Source organism: Stenella coeruleoalba (assembly GCF_951394435.1).
Source record: "Stenella coeruleoalba genome assembly, chromosome: 6".
In the NCBI taxonomy this organism is placed as follows: Eukaryota; Metazoa; Chordata; class Mammalia; order Artiodactyla; family Delphinidae; genus Stenella; species Stenella coeruleoalba.
The window spans coordinates 127179005-127197905 of record NC_137151.1 but is presented as its reverse complement, the minus strand read 5'-3'; the positions used below and the strand labels follow the sequence as shown (position 1 = coordinate 127197905).

The 18901-nt window shown below is 66.0% G+C and overlaps 1 protein-coding gene across 2 annotated transcripts in view; it reads left to right on the top strand.

Annotated features, from left to right (window-relative positions):
- KIF1A (kinesin family member 1A) overlaps positions 1-18901 on the top strand; it is a gene marked incomplete at its 5' end in the record, with an annotated part of 66091 nt that overhangs the window by 31675 nt on the left and 15515 nt on the right. For both annotated transcript variants that reach the window (XM_079923609.1, XM_079923608.1), the window contains 11 exons: positions 5977-6095; positions 8317-8402; positions 9107-9245; positions 9443-9611; positions 9745-9835; positions 11175-11293; positions 12237-12292; positions 13724-13832; positions 14084-14150; positions 14244-14328; positions 16922-17027. In XM_079923609.1, coding sequence (XP_079779735.1) covers positions 5977-6095; positions 8317-8402; positions 9107-9245; positions 9443-9611; positions 9745-9835; positions 11175-11293; positions 12237-12292; positions 13724-13832; positions 14084-14150; positions 14244-14328; positions 16922-17027 — 1146 coding nt within the window. The remainder of the gene's footprint in view (positions 1-5976; positions 6096-8316; positions 8403-9106; positions 9246-9442; positions 9612-9744; positions 9836-11174; positions 11294-12236; positions 12293-13723; positions 13833-14083; positions 14151-14243; positions 14329-16921; positions 17028-18901) is intronic.

The window sequence follows — 18901 nt, the reverse complement described above, 5'->3', positions numbered from 1 at the left end:
GCAGGGAAGGAAGGGCAGGTGCCCGGGCAGTGGAAGGGCCTCCTTCTGAGGCCCTGGGTCCCGGGCAGCCCGGCCTCTCTCTGAGCCAGTCTCTGTCCCTCCTGACCCCCAGTGCCGGAGACGGTGCCGGTGGCCGCGTGCCCTCGTGGGAAAGGGCCCTTTGCAGAGGAGCCCATGATTCAGTTTCCCGGACAGAGGAGAGAGGCCAAGTTCAGCGGGGGAGCGGGGCCCCCCGCCCTGCAGGCAGGTTGGGCGTACCCAGTCCATCCTTATGTCTATGACCATGGAATGGAATGCAAGCAGGAAGGTGAAGGAAAGGCCGAGAAACCTAGCTGCAGTAGTAGGAAATTCAGCTCCTGAAGACTGAATTCACACATACGCAAAGGTGTAAGATAGCTTTAACAGCGCCCTTTAGGAGTTTCAGACGCTTCCTTGGGCCAGACTGATGGAAGTGTTTGGAAGTCTTGACCTTGCAGCACCAGTACTGAAAGCTGAAGGCCGAGGCTGGTCCCCAGATAGCGGGGTTTGCACTGGGAGCCCTTGGGTGTGGGTGGTGGAGTGAAGGCCCCACTGGTTCCTCCTGGAAGGAAGCAGGTTCTCAGCTGGCGCGTCATGGATTTATTCTGATTACTCTTCCCTGAGTGTGAGATGCTGGCCCACTGGACAAAACCGCGTGGCTCTCTCCGAGACGCCCCGGCTGGGTTCCTGCTCTGCTGAGCCCGAGGGGGAGGTGCGGCCCCAGGGCCAGCTGCACGCGGGCCTCTCAGAACGCCCGGCCGCTAGGGCCAGGGTGGCCGGATGCCAGGCCGGCGCGGGGTCGGGGCACACGGGGGCAAGGACACTGGGAGAAACGGGGGTGGGCTCTCGCAGTCTCAGCCGGAAAGAGCTGGGTCCTTCCGACATTCCCCCCTCTGTGGATCTGGGATGTGACAAAACCACCAAGCCAAACCAAAGCCACGAGCGAGAGGCCAGCTCCCCACGGCGGCCGTCTGCGAGGGGTTCATCTGGAAACGTCCTGATCTTTTTGGTTTGGCGAGAATTGGCTTTTCCCGCGCAGCAGCTGTGCCGGCCCAGGCCCTGAGAAGGGCCCGCCCTTGGTCTCCTTCTCTCCCTCTGGTAGCCGCTGGCTCTCTCTCCAAGGCTTGAGCGAAATGGGGGCGCCCACTCTTGTCTCCCTTGGACAGGCTTCCCGGGCCCCAGCATGCGTCTGCACCTCACCAATCTCGTGGTTAGCGCTGCCCCACACTCAGCCCCGGCTCTGCCACCTCCTCTCTCTCCGGCGGGTCTCAGCCTGCTTCAAGGTGCCTCACCTCACAGGGCCCCCGGCAGGGGCCTCCCCCGTCCTCAGCCGGGGCTCCTCACCCAAGTCCAGGGTCAGCCCCCCGGGGGGTCTCCCTCTGGCGGTCTGGGTGCCAGTGAACTGGGAGGTGAGATGGGCCAACCCAGGTGGAGGAAGTGGGCCTGGGGGCTCCGTTTTGCCCCATGATCCTCCCTGCTCAGACCGTGGCTTTCAGAAGGCGGGTGGGCTGCAGAGAGAGGAAGGCGAGGGGGTGACTGTCTGGGATGGAGGGTCCCGGGGAAGGGGGACTGGCGACCGCCCAAGGGACGTGTTCAAGACTGGGTGGGAAAGCACTGACCCGCCGTGTCTGCTCTGTGCCGTCTGGGCTGGCGAGGCTGGGCCCTCAGCTCCCAGCTGGGCGCGCTCTGTGTGCCGAGCCGCTCAGCCCGAATCGGCCCCCGCGAGGCTCCAAGCCACCCCGTGTGCGGGTAGGTGCGCCGTGGCCGGCAGGGTTCTCTGGACAGGGCTGGGTTGTTCTGGCCCAGGGTGGCGGGTGCTGACGTCAGGTTGTTTCCGGCACCTGGTGGGCAGTGAGGGGGAGGCCCAGCCTCTGCACCGTGGCCCCATCCCCTCAAGTTCTGGGGCTGCCGGGCGGGGTGGGCCTGGGGTCTTCCAGCCCCCGCCCCCTGCCCTCGAAGGTGGTGCTGCCAGCAGGGGCCGTGGCTGCTGGGCCCCCAGAGGTCCCTTGTGGCTGAGTGCACCCGTCACTATCACCAATCAGACAGGGACCGGGGCAGCAGGAAGGAGAGCGTATCCAGCGCGGCTTCTTTCTCTGCCTCTGGGAGCCGCAGCTGGATCTGCACGCGAGCCCACCTGGGCGCCCGTGAGCGTGAGAGCCTTCCCACAGCCGGTGATGGGGTTCAGAGGGAGGGAGTGTGGCCGTGGATTCCAGGCGTGTTTTTCATTGTAAGACCCTAACCTCCAGCCAAGGGCTCCCTCGAGGCCCCGGCCCTGCCGTTTTTCAATGCCAGAAGTACCTGGGCTTTCTTTCCCCTCTGACGTGAGGAAATCCTGAAAGATCAAGAAAGGCTAGATTTACTTAGTTAATGAGCTGCATTAATTAAGCCGGTGGGGGGTGGAGCGTGGTGTCCGTGGGAGCTGCACAGGAGCCGGCCTGTGGGGTCTCACGCCAGCTGGGGCTCTGCTGCCAGCAACTTCCTTAATGTCCTTGGGCCTCCGTCTTCACCTGTGAAATGGGGCAGGAATGGCGTATTTCACCAGCTCTACACGGCGTCTTAGCTCTCCGGCACCGTATTTGTGCCCCTAAGAAAGAAAGACGCAGCCAGTCCAGCTAAGATGCGCCGTTGGTGAGGGCCCTGGTCTCCGTGCTGGGATGTGAACGGAGGAGACGCGGGCGCACCTGCCGCCCGGGGTGCTGGGGGCTCCAGTGCCTCCCCCGTGAGCTTGGAGGGACAGGCACATATGGTTTCTTCACTGGAGTTTTCAGTCTCGTGGGCTGCCAGTGGGATTGTTTGAGCCTCAGGACACGAGGGGCGCAGCCCCCTCTGATGTGTGGGACCCTGGCGTCTGTGCCCACGGGTGGGCCACGTGGTAGAAAGCGCCCCCTGGGAGACCACGGTAGGTTTGTGGAGCGGTGAGGCCCTGGGGGGGGAGCCAGGAGGGGGCCCACCTGCCATGGCCTTCGCCTATGACCTGGGCTGCGTCCGGCGCCTGCCTCAGTTTACTTCTCTGTGCAGTGCCTCAGACTCCCTTTGGCCTGGCCTTTGCGGACTCAAAAAGGGGGAGGGGTAGCTCCTGCCCCTCAGGGGCGGTCCTGGGTCGCCTCCAGGGTTCTGTAAGTGGCCTTCTGGGAGCTTGAAGTCCCTGTGGAATTGCCCCCTGGCCCTTTCAGGAAGGCAGCCCTGGGCGGGCCGGGGGCTTTGAGGCGGCCCTGAGCCTGGCTTCCCCTCCTGGCCAGGTGGCCCTGGACAGCCCTTAAACTCTCCCTCGGGCAAGCTGTGCTGATTAGGCACCCCTGTGCCTGGCACCATGCCCTCACCTAGCCCACAACCAGAGGTGTCCCCGCCTTCCCCGAGGGTCCTCCTGTGGGTTCCCTGCAGGCTGCGGGTGGAGTGGGCAGGCCGCGGCCCCTCCCTCCGGCTGTGCCTGGGGCTTCTGGGAGCCTCCCGACACCCGGCTTTCTGCAGCGGGCAGTGCCCCGGGGAAGGGGTCCTGCCCTGGGGAAGAGGCCCTCCACCTGCTGGAGGGTGGGTGCTGACTTGGCCCTGCAGCTTGGGGCTGTCCTACCCAGCTCCCTAAGCTGTCTCAGGCAGGGTGGGGTGGCTGGGCGGTGCCCCAACCCAGGGGACAGGCCTCCAGGTGCAGGGGCAGAGCAGGGTCTGCACCTCCTCCCACAGCCTGAGTCCTGGGCCCCCTCCGTTTCCCCTTCTGGACCTCATGACTTTGCTCGTTTCATGGTAGCCCCCCTCCCACTCCCAATGTCAATCAAAGGCCCTTGGCCAGGAGCCCGGGTGTCCGGCGAGGGAAGGCCACCACCGTCCCGTCCCGAGGTGGGTGCTGGATGAGGCCAGCAGCCCACCCCGGCCGTCCCCTGCCCGCTGGTGTCCTCTGCTGCTGTGGCCTCAATGTCCTCTTGGGACCGGGGCCGGGGCTCACCTTAGTGGGTGGTCGGGGCAATGGAGCCCCAGGCCCCCACCAACCCCGCGATGGGCAGATGCGCCCCCACCATCTGTCTACACCGTGCCCCCGAAGAGTTCGTGGGAGGAAGGGGCACTGTGCTGGGGAAGAGGGGCTTCTTCTAGCCCCAGGAGGGTGGCCCAGGGGGCAGCACACCCTCCCCTGACGGGGGCCTGCCTTGGCCTGTGGGCGCCCAGAAAGCGAAAAGCAGTCAACAGAGATGGGCCACGAGTGAATTCAGACAGACAGGGAGAGCCGCGCAGAAGGCGGCCTGGACGCGGAGATGGGAGCCGCTGGGGGCAGTGGCAGGAGCAGGGAGATGGGCGCCGGGGGCCAGAGCGGGGCTGAGCGGGGCGGGTGGGGCTGCCGCAGGGGCTCAGGTGCCTCTTGGATGCAAAGAGTTTGGGGGCCACGGCGGGTGCGGGTCTGGTCGCGCCTCAAGTCCCCTCTGGCGGCTGTGGAGGCCGTGAAGGAAGCGGGTGGGAGGCCAGGCGTGATGGGCTGGGTGGCGGATTTCAGAGAGAGTTTTGAGGTAGAGCTGATGCATCTGAGATAAAAGCCAGGACGGTGCTCAGGTTTCCGACCTCCTGCGGGGGGAGGGTGGCGGGAAGACACGGAGCCCGCCTGAGAGGGGACACCAGGGCCTGGAATCAGGGCCCCTGGGGAAGAGCCCCTCCCCGTGCCTCTCACCACAGGGGGTCCAGAGTGGGGACCCCGGAGCTCTCAGTGTGGGGCGACATCAGTGGCTCAGCCTGGGCGAGGGGCAGGGTGCCTGGGATGACACACCTCTCCTCCTGTCCTCCCAGCTCCGTCCTCCCCCCCCCACTGGCCAGGCACCAGGTGCCAGCGCCCACCTGGCCAGCAGACTCCCACCTCCCCTCCACTGTCCTCCCTGCTGCTCTCACCTCTGTTCCCACCTTCCCCCATCCCTGACTGAGGCCCTGGGCCTCCCTCACCCCTCCTTCTGCACTTCCTCCCCAGCGCCTCCCACCCTCTTCTGTCCAAATCCTGCCCAAGCCATGCCCCTCCCCCGGGACCACCACCCCGGACCCCCAGCCCAGCGAGCTCAGGGCTGCCGAGGTCTGCTCCTCGGGGCTGGAGGGGAGGGCAGAGCAGGGTGGGAGGCAAGGGTGACCCCCGAAAGGAGGGTGCCCCGAATGGTGAGGAGCTGTGCTCACAGCAGCCGGCCCACCCGGCGGGGCAGCACAGGCTCTTCCAGGGACCCCCCTGTCCTCCTGGCTGCCCATGTGACTCCCACTCGTTGGCCGGCTCGGGGAGAGGGGCACCGCCAGGGTGACGTGGCCTCTGTCCCGCCTGTGCTGGCACTAGCTGGGTGCACAGCTGAGCTGCACAGGAGAGGGTGGCTCTGGGCACCCTGGGAGCTGGTGGGGCCGTGCCAGGCAGTGCCACGGTTTCTGGGGTGTCCCTCAGGGCTCAGCCGGACCCCTGGGCCCCGGTGAGGGGGGGGTGCCCTGGCTTTACTGACATGGAGCTCCGACCCGCTGTGTTCCTGGAGGGGCTCAGAGGGAATCGTGAGGCGTATTCCGTCGTGGGGTCCGTGAGCAAGCGTCAGGGGCCACTGGGAAACGGGTGGGGAGACAGGGGCGGGGGGGGACATCAGCACCAGCGTGAGGGTCGTAGATCAGCGAGGCGGGTCCCAGGTCCTCCTCCTTGAAGCAGGCTGAAACCTCCCTCCTCGGCTGTTCTCTGCTCAGGCCGCGGGCTTCGCCCCGGCCCACCCCCTCACCACAGCCTCTGCTCCCGCCGGCGCCCGTGCCCCCTGTCCCTGCGCCTCCTCCCGTCTCCTCTGCGGCCGAGGACCCCTCCCCTCCCCGCCCAGCGCAGTGCCCCGCCTGCCCGCCCGCCCTGCTGCTTGCCGCCCTGGCTGCCCGCTTCGCTCTGCTCTGCAGTGTTGTGTCGTGAGCCCGGGCCGCGCAGCCGCTGCCGCCTGTCACAGCGCACAGCGGGCTGGTCCTGACCGTGGCCCCTGCCTCCCCCAGGGCCTTCGTGTACCTGAGCAACCTGCTGTACCCCGTGCCCCTGGTGCACCGTGTGGCCATCGTCAGCGAGAAGGGCGAGGTGAAGGGCTTTCTCCGCGTGGCCGTCCAGGCCATCTCAGGTGCGTGCGGGGCGGCCCGGGCTGGCTCTGTCCCTTCACCGATGGGGCCCCTGGGTGGGGAGACCTCTGCGGGCCTCGCGTGGTGGTCCGCGTGCATCCAGCCCCACCCAGGCCCCCGGCCTCCTCTGTTTCTCCCTGTGGGAGAAGCCCCTGCTGCCCGGCTCCTGGCTCTAGCTTCCTGGACTCTTCCTGGTCGGCTGGGGCCTCCGGGGCTGTGCAGGCCCGAGCCCAGGGCTGTCTGAGCCCACTCCGGCTCGCGCCTGCCACCAGGCAGCCCCAGGTGGACCCACGGAGCCAGCCTGGCGCAGAGGTGCCCCCCGCCACACCCCCTCCACCGCCATCTCTGCCCCAGGGCAGGCGCACAGACTTGCAGCCCTTAGCTCCGGCCCTGCCCACTGCAGCCCCCAAGCCTTTCCTGACTCCCCAGCATTGCCCCCTTTGGACCCCTTGACCTCTCATGTGCTGGCCTGTGTCCTCAGAGGCCATGAACACCCCCTCCACCGTGGGCCTGGCGATACAGCCCCCCTCACTGCAGAGGCAGACACCCTCGCCCTGCCTAGTCACCTTCCCAGCACCCCCTCCTGGCCGTGGGCAGCCACACAGGCCTTTGAGCCTGGGTTTGCTGCCTTGAGAATGGCGTCCGCTTTGAAGCTTCCTAGAGGCAGGAGTGCGGAGAGGTCACTGGAGAACACAGACGTGGGCGCGCTCGGCCAGAGGGCCTGGTGCTCGCACCGTAACGGCCGTTCCTCCCTTCTCTGCCCTCGGGCCCCCGGGGCCTCCACAGGACTCTCTTTCCTCTACACGTCTCAGCAGCCCAGGCACCTTGGGGCCAGAACGGGGCAGGACAGACAGAGTGTGTGGCAGCGGAGTGTCTCCAGGCTGAGACAGGGAGGCTCAGAGTGTGAGCAACCTGGGTGGCCTGTGCTCCCACTGGACAGCTCACACGACCCCACTCTGGATGTCTGGTCCCCCCTCGCCAAATTCTCACTACCCCGTCATTCCAGGTGCTCTTTCCGCACCTCCCAGTCATGCCACCATGGTGCCGAGGCCCCTGGGGACCCAGCTGAGAAGGGGGAGCCTGGGCTCGGGGGGAGGGTGGCTCTAGGTGACAGGGATGCTGGGAGCATCTAGTGTCACCTCATGCCCCGGGGCACGCTGCCCCTGCAGCCCCCGGGGGCCTGTCCTCCCTGGGCTCTCCCTGGGCCCTTCCTGACCCGCTCAGCGCTGGTGAGTGGGTCCGCCTGAGCCGGCTGCCTTATAGGTCTACGGTCTGTGCTCGGGCCACACCTGGCGTCCCCTGTCTAGTGGCTGTGGTGGAGGAGAGGGAACGTTACAAAGCCACAGGGTGTTGTTTCACGGTCTCAGAAGCCACACCTGCCCCTGCCCTCGACCATGGCAGGGCTCGACTGATCCAGCCTCCCAGCACGGAGCCCGGCTGTGCACAGGCCCTGGGCCGGCCCTGGGTGATGGTGGGACAGAGCCACGGCCCCTCGGGCAGCCAGGGTGGAGAGCACGGTGGTGTTAACACCCCGACAAGGCCGCGGAACAGAGGGTTGGAGCCCCCTGGGGTCTGTGAAGTCTGCTGGGGTGGCATCTAGCCAGAGTGGCTGGACTTGGGGGCCAGGGAGTCTGTGGGAAGTCAGATCTGGGGCCCTTTAGGCAGCAGGAGGAGGGTTAGGGTTTTGTCCCAAGCACAGTGGGGAACCCCAAACACTGTGAAGGACGGGGTGTGAGAGCGTGTGGGGCACTGAGTGTCCAGATGGGTGACGGTGGCGGCAGAGGGACAGGTGCGATTCCCAGAGGAAGCCAGGAGGACCTGGTGGGGCAGGCCCTGCTGAGGGGGAGGTAGGGTCCGGAGGACCCCTGGGTTCTGCTGGAGCATCTGAGTCTGGGCTGGGGCAGGTGGGGGCAGGCGGGCGGGGCTGGGGGGGAGAGGGGCAGGGGTTGAAGATTTTGTTCTGAAAATGTGGAGTTCGCGGACCCGTCAGAGCGGGCGTGCCGAGGACGTGGCTGCCTCTGGGCCCCGGGCTAGCACAGGCTGGGGGTCAGTGTGCCCAGGACAGCGCCCTCATTCTTCCAGAGCCAGTTGACGGTGTCGGGGTTCCCCCCAAAGTGGGTCAGAGCCCGTCCTGGTTCCCGTGCCCTCCCCGCACCGGGCAGCTCTGCCACTCCCACCGGGGGGCCAGCTGGGCCCTGACCACCTGCTCCGTTCTCGTTTCAGCCGACGAAGAGGCCCCTGATTACGGCTCCGGCGTCCGCCAGTCGGGAACCGCCAAAATCTCCTTTGACGACCAGCATTTTGAGAAGGTAGCGTGCAGGGGTGGTGCAGCCATGGGCGCCACTGGACAGGCCTGCAGCCCGCCCTCAGCACTCCGGGCCTCACTCGGAGGAAGGGCAGACGGTGTCTCCCTCCCAGGGCTCCCATCTGTGCTCTCAGGCGAGAGGGCGGAGGAGGGGGTCCCGCTCGGTGCCCCCCCGGGGCGGGCAGCTCCTCCTCTCTCCTCTAGGCCCCTTCCTAACCTGACACCACCCAGCCACCCACCGCCCCACCCTGAACCTCAGTGCTTCTGAGGCCTTGGGCCCAGAGCCCCCCAGCGATCGCGGTCCCTATCGGAGGGGTCGTCAGTGCTGGGGACGCACAGGAGGGGCAGAGGGCATCAGGCAGAGAGTGCGGGGGCACGGACGAGGCAGCAGAGGCTATGGGGGGACCTGGCCAGGGCCCTGAAAGCCAATGGGAGAGTCTCACTGCGTCCTGCCCACAGTGGGGAGGAGCTGCGGGAGGGGTACTGACTGGGGAGAGGGGACAGAACTTAAGGCCAGAGACCGTTTCCCACCTTCCTTTCCCACTTGGTAGGCTAATATAGGCCGTGAGAGCATGAGAGACAGGCCTGGGGAGGTGGGTGCCCGCCCACGGCAGGGTAGTCCTGGCACGAGGCTCCCGGGGTCCTCGACGCCGCTCTAGTGGCCGCGCCCAGGCCGTCTCTGTCTGACTGTGTCCCCTGCCCACACAGTTCCAGTCCGAGTCCTGCCCCGTGGTGGGGATGTCCCGCTCGGGGACCTCCCAGGAGGAGCTGCGGATCGTGGAGGGCCAGGGCCAGGGTGCTGACGCGGGGCCCTCGGCCGATGAGGTCAACAACAACACCTGCTCAGGTGGGTCCCCGCGGCTGCTGGGACAGGCTCTGGGACACGGTCCAACCCCGCGAGGGCCTGGAGCTCCTCCTCGCCCCCCCCACCCCCGCACCCCCTCCCCGCCTCTTAGCCGGCACAGGCGGTGAGGCCCAGCCCTCGAGCCCGGGCTCTAGCCCCTTCGGGTCCCGCCATGCCCCTCTGCCCTTGGCTCCCAGCAGCAGTGACCCCGGAGGGCCTCCTGGACAGCCCCGAGAAAGCCGCCCTGGACGGGCCCCTGGACGCCGCCCTGGACCACCTCGGCCTGGGCAGCACCTTCACCTTCCGCGTGACCGTCCTGCAGGCGTCCAGCATCTCCGCCGAGTACGCCGACATCTTCTGCCAGTTCAAGTGAGTCTCGTACCGGGGCCGGGCTGTGCGGGTGGGTCTCGGCAAGGTGCGGGGGCACCTGGTGACCCCCGGGAGGCTGTGGGTCCCCGTGTCCAGGCCCCACACCCGCCGAACGTCTCCTCCCCATTCACAGCTTCATCCATCGCCATGACGAGGCCTTCTCTACGGAGCCCCTGAAGAACACGGGGAGGGGGCCCCCACTCGGCTTCTACCACGTCCAGAACGTACGTCCCTAGAGCCCCTTCTCCCCTCCATGGCCGGCCCCTCCTGGGCCCGGGGCCTCGTGCAGCCTCCCCCAGCTTCATTCATTCTCTCCAACACGGCTTCTCCTTCCTCTGAGCACCAGCCCTGTCCTGGGCACCGGGGGCCTTGGTGGGTTTAAGACTGGGGGTGGGGGCAGATCAGAGCCCCCGAGGGCTCCCTGCAGCGAGCCTTGGGCAGATGTGGACGTGCAGTGTCTGGGGTGCCCGGTGAAGCCACCCTGGACTGGCGCTGGGGCTGAGGCCGGGGCAGGGCACGCGGAGAGCTGCAGGGTGCCCGGGCAGACGCCCGAGAGGCCAGGAGAGCTCCGGGCCGGGGAGTGTCTCCAAGCCAGGCTGTCAGGAGAGCAGGGACTTGCTGCTGTGAGGCAGGAAAATGGGGCCATGACGGAAACTGTCGGGTGGCGAGGCCTCAGGGGCCCGGCCAGGGGATGCGAGTTTGACCCTGGCCGCCCGGCTGTGGGTGTGTAGCCCAAGCAGGCACAGGGGCCTTGCTCAGAAGGGCCTTGCGAGCTATGGCCTGTCCTGACCCTCGGGAAGAGGGGCTCCCGTGGTTTCTAAGGCAGGGGAATGGGCCAGGGCTGAAGGTGTGCTTGGTGGACTCCTTTCCTGGCTGCTCCGGCAGAGCCCCACGCCCTGGGGCTTCAACAGCAAAGACTTAGCAGCTCTCGGCCCTGGAGGCTGGAAGCCCGGGACCCAGGTGGGCAGGGCTGTTCCTCTGAGGCTGTGATGGAGGGTCCGTCCTTGGCTCGTAGACGGCCGTCTTCTCCCTGTGTCCTCACGTCATCTCTCCGTCCGTACCTGTGCCCCAATGTCCCCTTCTTACGAGGACACCAGTCATGTTGGATTGGGGCTCCATTCTAACTTGATCACCTCTGTGAAGACCCTGTCTCTAAACATACGTGCAGGGGGCGGTTAGGACTTCAACCTATGAATCGGGGGGGCACAGTTCAACCCACAACTCTTGGTGAGTGGGCGAGGGCCCGAGGAGGGTCAGACCGGATCACAGAGGCCCCTCGTCCAGCTCTGTGTTCTGAAGGAGCAGCTGAGCCTAGGGGCCCCCAGCCCCATCTGTCCCGGGGAGCGAGCCCTAGGGCCGCTGCCCGGTGGCCTGTCCACTGGGAGTGTGACAGTAGGAGAGGTGGGCTGGACAGACCTAGGCAAGCAGCACTGCCCGCGTCGTGGGCACAGGTCAGCCCGGCTGGGGGTCTCCAATGTGGGCCTGGAGTGCCGAGTCCTTTGTGGGGGCTGAGCGCTCACCTCTGTGCCTCTCCCTCCCGCCCTCGACCACACCTCCCTCCAGATCGCCGTGGAGGTGACCAGGTCCTTCATCGAGTACATCAAGAGCCAGCCCATCGTGTTCGAGGTCTTCGGTCATTACCAGCAGCACCCGTTCCCGCCCCTCTGCAAGGACGTGCTCAGGTCAGCGGCCCCGGGCCGGGGGGTCAGGGCCTCTCCACCCCCTGGCCAGCAGGGTCGGCCCGTGCCCCGGACAAGCCTGGTGCGGCAGCTGCAGAGCCGCGCGCCTCCCACCGCCTATCTCCCGCCTACGGCGGCCGGTTTCCCGGGTCGGCAGGACCCAGAGCGGGTCAGAGATGACCCCTGAGGACCGAGGAGGGGTTTCTTAAAGACCGTCGCTGTCAGAACCTCAGCCTAGGCTGGGCACGGACCGCGTACTGGGGCCGAGGGGAGCCGGGTGCTGGGCTGGAGGAGGCCGGGGTGGCCCATGGGGAGACGGCTTCTGTGGCCCCCCGAGAACTCCGCCGAAGGGTCCCTGAGTCCTCAGCTCCGCAGACTGAACGAGGGCCCTTCATCTGCTCCCTCGTTGCTGCAACCTGCCGGGGGCTCACTCAATGGGGGGCGAGTGCCCTCTGGGGCCACCCCACCCAGAGCGTGGGGGGAACAGCCGACGGGCGTCAGGGGCAGTGGGACCCCCTGTCGCCACCTCCATCTCCCCTCAGCTGACACGAGGGGTCCAGAGCAAAGCATCTGGGGTGTCGAGGAAAGAGAGGGCCCAGGGAGGAGCTGCTTTCGGGGTACTTGGCCCCAGGAGCCTTGTCGGTCCTTGGGAGTGCCAAGGGGGCCCTGTCCCGGGAGCCCCTGGCCCTTGCCCCGGTTCTCGGGGCCTCGTGGGGCCTCGCAGGTGGGCTCTGGGGTCCTGAGGGGCCCCCCTCTCGCTCCGAGCTGGTGGAGGGCCTGAGACCGGGCCTTCCCCGGGCCCTGTGGGAGGGAGGGAGACCCGGGCTTGGCGCTGGCAGCCTGCTAGCCTCCCCGGCCAGCCCCTGCCCTCGGCTGCCCGCTCCACCGTGGGGGCCCGCAGACACCAGCCTCTGGTCACCTCACACGGGTGCTTCTGTCTCCACAGCCCCCTGAGGCCCTCGCGCCGCCATTTCCCGCGGGTCATGCCTCTGTCCAAGCCAGGTAGGCGGGGCCCTCCTGGGTGCACGCCTGGGCGAGTGGGTGCCCGTGTAGGCGGCCCCTCCAAGGCCGAGTGCTGTCCTGGTGACAGGTCGGTGCTCTTCCGGCCTCCTGGGGCCACCCTGCCCCTGCTGGCCTCATGGGGTCCCCATGGAGTAAGGGGCTCACACCGGAGCGGGGGGCACAGGGCGAAGGTACAGGGACGTCCTTTACCCCTCGGCACGCACAGGGCAGCAGGGCAATGGTCGGGGGTGCCTGCCCAGAGCCCCGTGAGGCTGCCCGGAGCCGACAGTGGGGGGCAGGGGCTTCAGCGGGGCAGGGACATCTGAGCTGAACCTCGCAGGCTGGACGAGGTTTGGGGTGGAAGGCAGAGCCGGAAGGTGGTCCACAGGAGGCTGAGGCTGGTGGTGGCCAGGCCAGTGGGGTCCCTGGGTGGTCAGCACCTTGCCTGGCGCCCAGAGCCCCTCCCCGGGAGCAGGAGCCACTTCCCGGGAGATCGGTTGGGTTTTAGTTAAAAGGGGTTATAGGGCTTTTTCCTGCCCTCACGACAAGGGCTGAAGTCCAGGGGTACAGTCTCTAGAAGGCTGGAGCGTCAGCACGGGGGCGGGCGGTGCAGCTGAGGCCCTCACTGTCCAGGAACCCGCCTGGAGGTCGGGGGGCGTTGTCCCCGGCATGGGTGCCCGAGACGGGCCGTGCAGGAGGTGCATCTGCTGCTTCCTGGGCCACGTCCGCGGTGACCCTTGCGTACCCGCCCCCGAGCCCCCGTAAGATGGTGGTCTTCAGACTGAGGGCACCGCAGGGGGACGCACGCCAGCCCCTCCAGGCCTGCAGACCACTCGTGGACATTATTCTTGGCCTCTCTGTGGGTCTTAGGTTGGCCCCTTGTGTTTCCTGGGCTGTTCAGCCTTCCCTGCAGCCTCCAGGGGGACACCCAGAGGCACATTTGTGGTGGAGCGGTGGGGCTCAGGTGGGACTTGATGGGCAAGGGGCTGTGGAGGGCAGGGGGAGCCGAGGGCCGGGGCCCCTTGAGCTGGAGGCAGGTGCTCGGGCTGGTGTGGCGCTGAGGGTGAGGGTGGTGTAGCAGAGGGTCCTGGGCGGGTTGTGCGGCCTCCGAGCGGGCAGGGCTCCTCCGTCCTGCTGCTTCTCTGTGGCTCAAGTACCGCCCTCTGCAGAGCCCGTGCCAGGCGCGCGTGGCTGAGCGCTCCTCCCGCGGGGCACAGAGAGGCCCACGGTCACGTCTGTCCCCAGGCCCGTCGGTACCCAGAGCGGGGCGTACCCTGGGCCCTGGGGAGGGGTCCGCTGGTGCTTTATCTTGGAGGGCAACGACCTCGCTGCTCCTGAGGCGTCCCCTCCCCGGCCTCCCCTCTGAGCGCACCCTCGGCACGTGCCTTCTCAGCTTCCCACCGGTGTGTGCTTCTCCCCTGTCGCCCCCAGTGCCCGCCACCAAGCTCAGCACGCTGACGCGGCCCTGCCCCGGGCCCTGCCACTGCAAGTACGACCTGCTGGTCTACTTCGAGATCTGCGAGCTGGAGGCCAATGGCGAGTAAGTCCCAAGGCTGGTGCAGCCCACGCTGGGGATGGGCTGGGGTCCTCTGGGGTTGTGGGGCAGGGAGGGGTCCGGGGGCTGGGCCAGGTGGCACGTGGTGGCACTCTGGTCTTCCCGGACCGGGCCGCCCCACCTTTGATCTGTTTTCCTGTTTTCACCCCTTCTGCTCCTGGGGGCCGGGTGTGTGTGCTGTGGGTGGGGGGCAGGGAGGAGGGGCGCGGCCCTCAGCTCTCACGTCTCTCTCCCAGTTACATCCCTGCAGTGGTGGACCACCGTGGCGGGATGCCGTGCATGGGGACCTTCCTGCTTCACCAGGTGCGAAGCGCTTGCTGCTCCCGCCGGCCTCCAGCGCCCCCTCCCCCAGGGACCCCAGGCCATCTGACTGTCTTCTCTCCTGGTGCCTCGCAGGGCATCCAGAGACGGATAACCGTGACTCTGCTGCACGAGACAGGCAGCCACATTCACTGGAAGGAAGTGCGAGAGCTGGTCGTGGGTGAGTGGTGCGGGGGTGGGGGGGGGGCCTCGGGGGAAGAGCACAGACCACGCCCTCACCCCGGGCCCTGGCCGGACGCCTGGGTTCTAACCGCGGCCCTGCCCCTGTTGCCCTGTGCCTCAGCCCCTCACCTGAAGAGAAGGGCTTGGCCTCAGGTGATGAGTCCAGATTTCTATTTAATCGCTGTACTAACTTGCTAGGGCTGCCGTAACAAAGTACCAAAAACTGGTGGCTTAAAACCACAGAAATGTATCCTGTCCCCGTTCTGGCGGCACAAGTCCTGTGATACAAGTGTCAGCAGGGGCCACGGTGCCTCGAGACCTCAGGGGAGAATCCTTTCTCGCCTCTTCCAGCTTCTGGTGGTTGGTAGGGACTCCTCGGCTTGTAGACACATCACCCCGCCCTCCGTCTTCACAGGGCCTAGATACTTAGATGACGGCCCACCTGACTCCAGCGTGATAGCATCTCGACTGATCACGTCTGCCAAGGTCCTATTTCCAAATAAGGTTCTGGGGGTCAGGGCTGCAACACGTCTTTCTGGGGGGACACAGTTCAACTTACAGAGATCACCCAGGAGCTTAGACGCTTTCCTTCTGTAACTTCATGTCCTGAACTCTTTCATCTACTGGAAACATTTCCTTTGCTGATTCTTTGTAAAGAATTTGTCTTCCCAGTTTCCGTTCAAGGATAGGGACCACGGTCCATTCCAGCGTGTCATCAGCATGAAGCTGCCCGCGCCACCCTGGCCTGGAGCTGAGGGCCCCGTGGAGGGCCCACCCTGGGGCATTGCTGTGGCCGGGGGGCAACAGCTCCAGGGCAGTGTCCCTGGGGCTTGTAGGGGGGGTTCTGAGGGTGTAGTAACAGGACTGTGACAAGGGACCCATCGCCTGCACCCGAAGTGAAGGATTGTGGGCAGGGAGGTTCTGGGGGCCCAGGACAAACGCTTTCATTCTAGACGTTTCGCATCTATTTTCACACAAATCAGAAAAACAGTCGAACAAGCACACACACCCCCATTTCAGATGTTGTTTAGGGTGAGTCTAAAAACTCCGCATCAATTTAAAGAGAAGGTGAAGCAGACCCCCAGCTCGCTCGCGGACGTACTGCACGTGGGTGGGAAATGATGCCGCCGTCACCCCGAGCCTGTTCTGCCCAGAGGGAAGGGTCTACACCACCTACTGACCCGGCTCTGGTCCTGGTGGAAACTCTCCCTGACGCCCCACCCCATCACCCTCATCCCTAGGACTGTGTCTGCACAGAGGCTGCACCCTCGCTGGCCTTGGGGAGCCAGGCCCTGGTCCCGGGATCCCACCTTTCTCTCTGCTCTCCGGGCCACATCCCATTTGAAAATGCAGACAGGGGTGTTCGCCTGTGTGTGTGGTGAGGGGATAAGGGTGCTATTGAAGGGGATTCGGGGAGATGCTGGCAGGAACACCAAGGCCCCCACTCTTGGGCTAAGGGGTTTGGGCTTTGCCGCTCTGGGCTGCATCAACCTCGCAGACCTGAGTGGACGTCTCGGCCTGACCGGGGCTCCGAGGGCATCAGTTTTGCAGGTGGAGCCCTGGGCAGACTCTGAGCCGACAGAGTCCCTCCGAAGAGCCTCCACTGAAGCCCACGCCCGGGGGGTGAGGAGGGGTGAGGCTGGCACACGGGCCAGGTCTCTTCCTGCAGCTGAGCTGCCCCAGGAGGGGCCGTGTGGCCCTCCCCTGCCTTAGCCTCCAGCCATGGGGGACACACCCTTCGGGGACACGTGGCTGGAGGCCCACACCTGCCTTCTCCCAGAGCTCAAATGTTGCTAGAGGCTTCCAGGAAGTGGAGCCCCAGGGTGTGGGCTCAGAATTCTGTCCTGGTGCTGGGTCTTATTTCAACTCTGCATGGGGGGCGGGGAGGAGGGGAGAGGCCAGGGATTCCTTTCTGGCTTAACAAAGAAAAGTCAGTATTTGTTTATTCCTCGAGGAAGCAGAGCAGTGAATTTAAGGATCTCTACGAGGCACGAAATTATTACTGAAACCACCAAGAGGGAGTTCTGACTCAGTGGTTCTGGTGCCGTTTACAGTCACTCCCACCCCCCACCCAAGTGCGGGCGCCTTGGAGGGCGCTGTTGGAGATGCTTCTTACAGGGAGAGATTTTTGATGCAGATAGTGTTTCTTTTCTTTTTTCCTTTTTTTAAGTGTAAAGAGAAAAGGGAACATTTTCTCCTTCTCATCTTGCTAAGATTTCCTTTTCCAGCAGGTAGGAGGGCCTGTGAGTTCTAGGCTGAGGGACTGGCGTCTATCAGTTGGGGTGGGGGAGATACTGCGAGAGTTATCGATGGCTGAAAGACTGAGAAACTCAGAACTTAGGCCGCAGGGAAAGATGGCAGGACGCCCACTGACAGGCGGCACCACGTGCAGGTGCAGACCCCGTGTGGGCCTCCCTGTCCCCCACGCACCCGGTGTTGCCTTTTGTCAGGTGCTCTTGTGGCCACGTGGGGAGCCACGTGATGTGGCCTCACAGGTGGAGGCTCCGGCCCAGGCAGAGGCGGAGAGCAGGGACCCAGCCCCCCACCTGCCCTCCTGGGCAGTGACACGCGGCCTGTCCCCTTTCCTGTAGGTCGCATCCGAAACACCCCGGAAACCGACGAGTCCTTGATCGACCCCAACATCTTGTCCCTCAACATCCTCTCGTCTGGATACATCTACCCGGCCCAGGACGACCGGTGAGTCCCCTGGGGGCGGCGGCAGGGCTGCTCCCGACTCCCTGGAGGAGGGTCCGCGTCAGAACCCAGGGTGCGTTCTCAGCTCATCCACTTGGCCCCCCCGGCCACAAAGGGCCCAAAGCTTTCCAAGCCCTCCTTTCTGAGCCCTCCGGGAAGGGGTGCAGGGAGGGGTGCCTGTGGCCGCGACTTCCCCCGGCAGGATTGTCTGCGCACCGTCCTGTCTCTGGCTCACTCGGTCACCCGACAGAGGGGCCGCGTGGGAGTTGCCGGCGGATGAGCTGGGTCCTGTCCTCGGGAGTGTCGTGGGTGGGTGGGCGGGATGGGGCAGTGGGAAGCATGGGGCGGACAAACAGGTTGGATTTCCCAACCACACCACTGCGGGCAAGTCTGTACCCTCTGGCAGGGGTGCTGGGGCCGAGGGTCCTGGAGTTCAGGGTCGAGCTGGGTCGGCAGTCTGGCGTCCCGGGGTGGAGGTCTGCCCAGCGGCACAGCTTAGCCCACGCTCCTCGTCACTGGGCTGTTCCTTTCCAAGCTCCCAGGTGATGGCCGAGATCTCTGCAACCTGGGCAGTCTGAGCTTGACCGCATCAGGGTGGGTGGATGTGGCCCCCCCGGCAGCCCCTGACAAAGCAGGCCTGTCGGGGTTTGCCAGGCCGGGCGGGGATGTGAGGCGGAGGCCTGTGGGGGCCCGGCCGGGGCAGGCAGCTCATGACTGAGAGCCGCCCTCCCGGGGGGAAGGTCGGAAGGCTTGGCTGTGTCTGAGGTGCTGCTTTCTGGGGCTTCGGGGACACGGGGAGGGCGCTCCCGAGTCCCGAGGGCTCGACCAGGCCCAGGAGGAGGAAGCCGAGAGCTGACCCTGCGCTCGAGCCATGGGCGTCTCCGCGGGCTTCGCGGCTGTGTTTGCAGGAAAGATGTCTTGAGGGCTGGGTGTGCTCAGAGCGGAGTGCGGGCACCCCGCACGTGCAGGGAGAACTGGATCCATAAGGATAAAGGGTCCTGGGACCAGACGGAGCTCAGTTTCTTTATTGACTCCCTGGAGAGTGGCTGTAGGGAACCATCCCTTGGTGTGGGCAGCTTGGGGGGTGGGGGCAGAGACCCCAACAGGGGCAGGTGTGGCTCTGGTTCCAGCCCTGCCCCAGAACCTTCCAGAAGAAACTCACCCTGCACTCATGTCCAGAGCGGGGAGGGATTGGGTGAAGAATGCTGGGGGGGTGTTCTCACAGGGGCGGGGGACACCATGACAGGCAGGCGGGGCTTACCTCGGGGCAGGGGCCAGTGAGGCACAGTGCGGGGGCAGGGGGGGCCTGTCGCCATGAGAACACACCCTGGGGACATGGCAGAGAGGGCCTGGCGCCCACCCGCACGGGCTGCCTGCAGGGACACGGGCCGCTGTGCCCGGGCCGTCAGGGGTGGGGACCCCGGGGGAGGTGGGGCCCGGGAGGGCTCTGTCTGCCATGCTGAGTGCCGCTTTGGACCTGGAGAATGACCTCAGCATTCCCCTGACCTCTGACCCTTCCTTTGCCTCGGCAATTCCTAGATTCTTGGGGCAAGAAAGGGTGGGGGGGGGGGGGGGAGAAGGGGGCGGGGGTGCCTCTGGGCCTCCCGCCCTACACGGTCTCCCTGCTCTGAGGAGGGAGACTGCGTTTCTGGGTTCCCGTCCTCCGGCCAGCACGGCTGCTGCAGGGCACAGGGGGACCTCGTCCTGGGCTCAGTCCCCAGGCAGTGGAGGGGACAGCTGCTCCTGGCTGGACCTCGGGTCAGTGGGGCTTTGGCTAAAGAGGTTCTCCCTGTTCCTGGAGGCCAGAGGACCCATCGCTGACGGGCTCTGTCCTGTTCCCTGGGGGCTGTGGGCAGTGAGGCCGGCCAGCTCTGGGC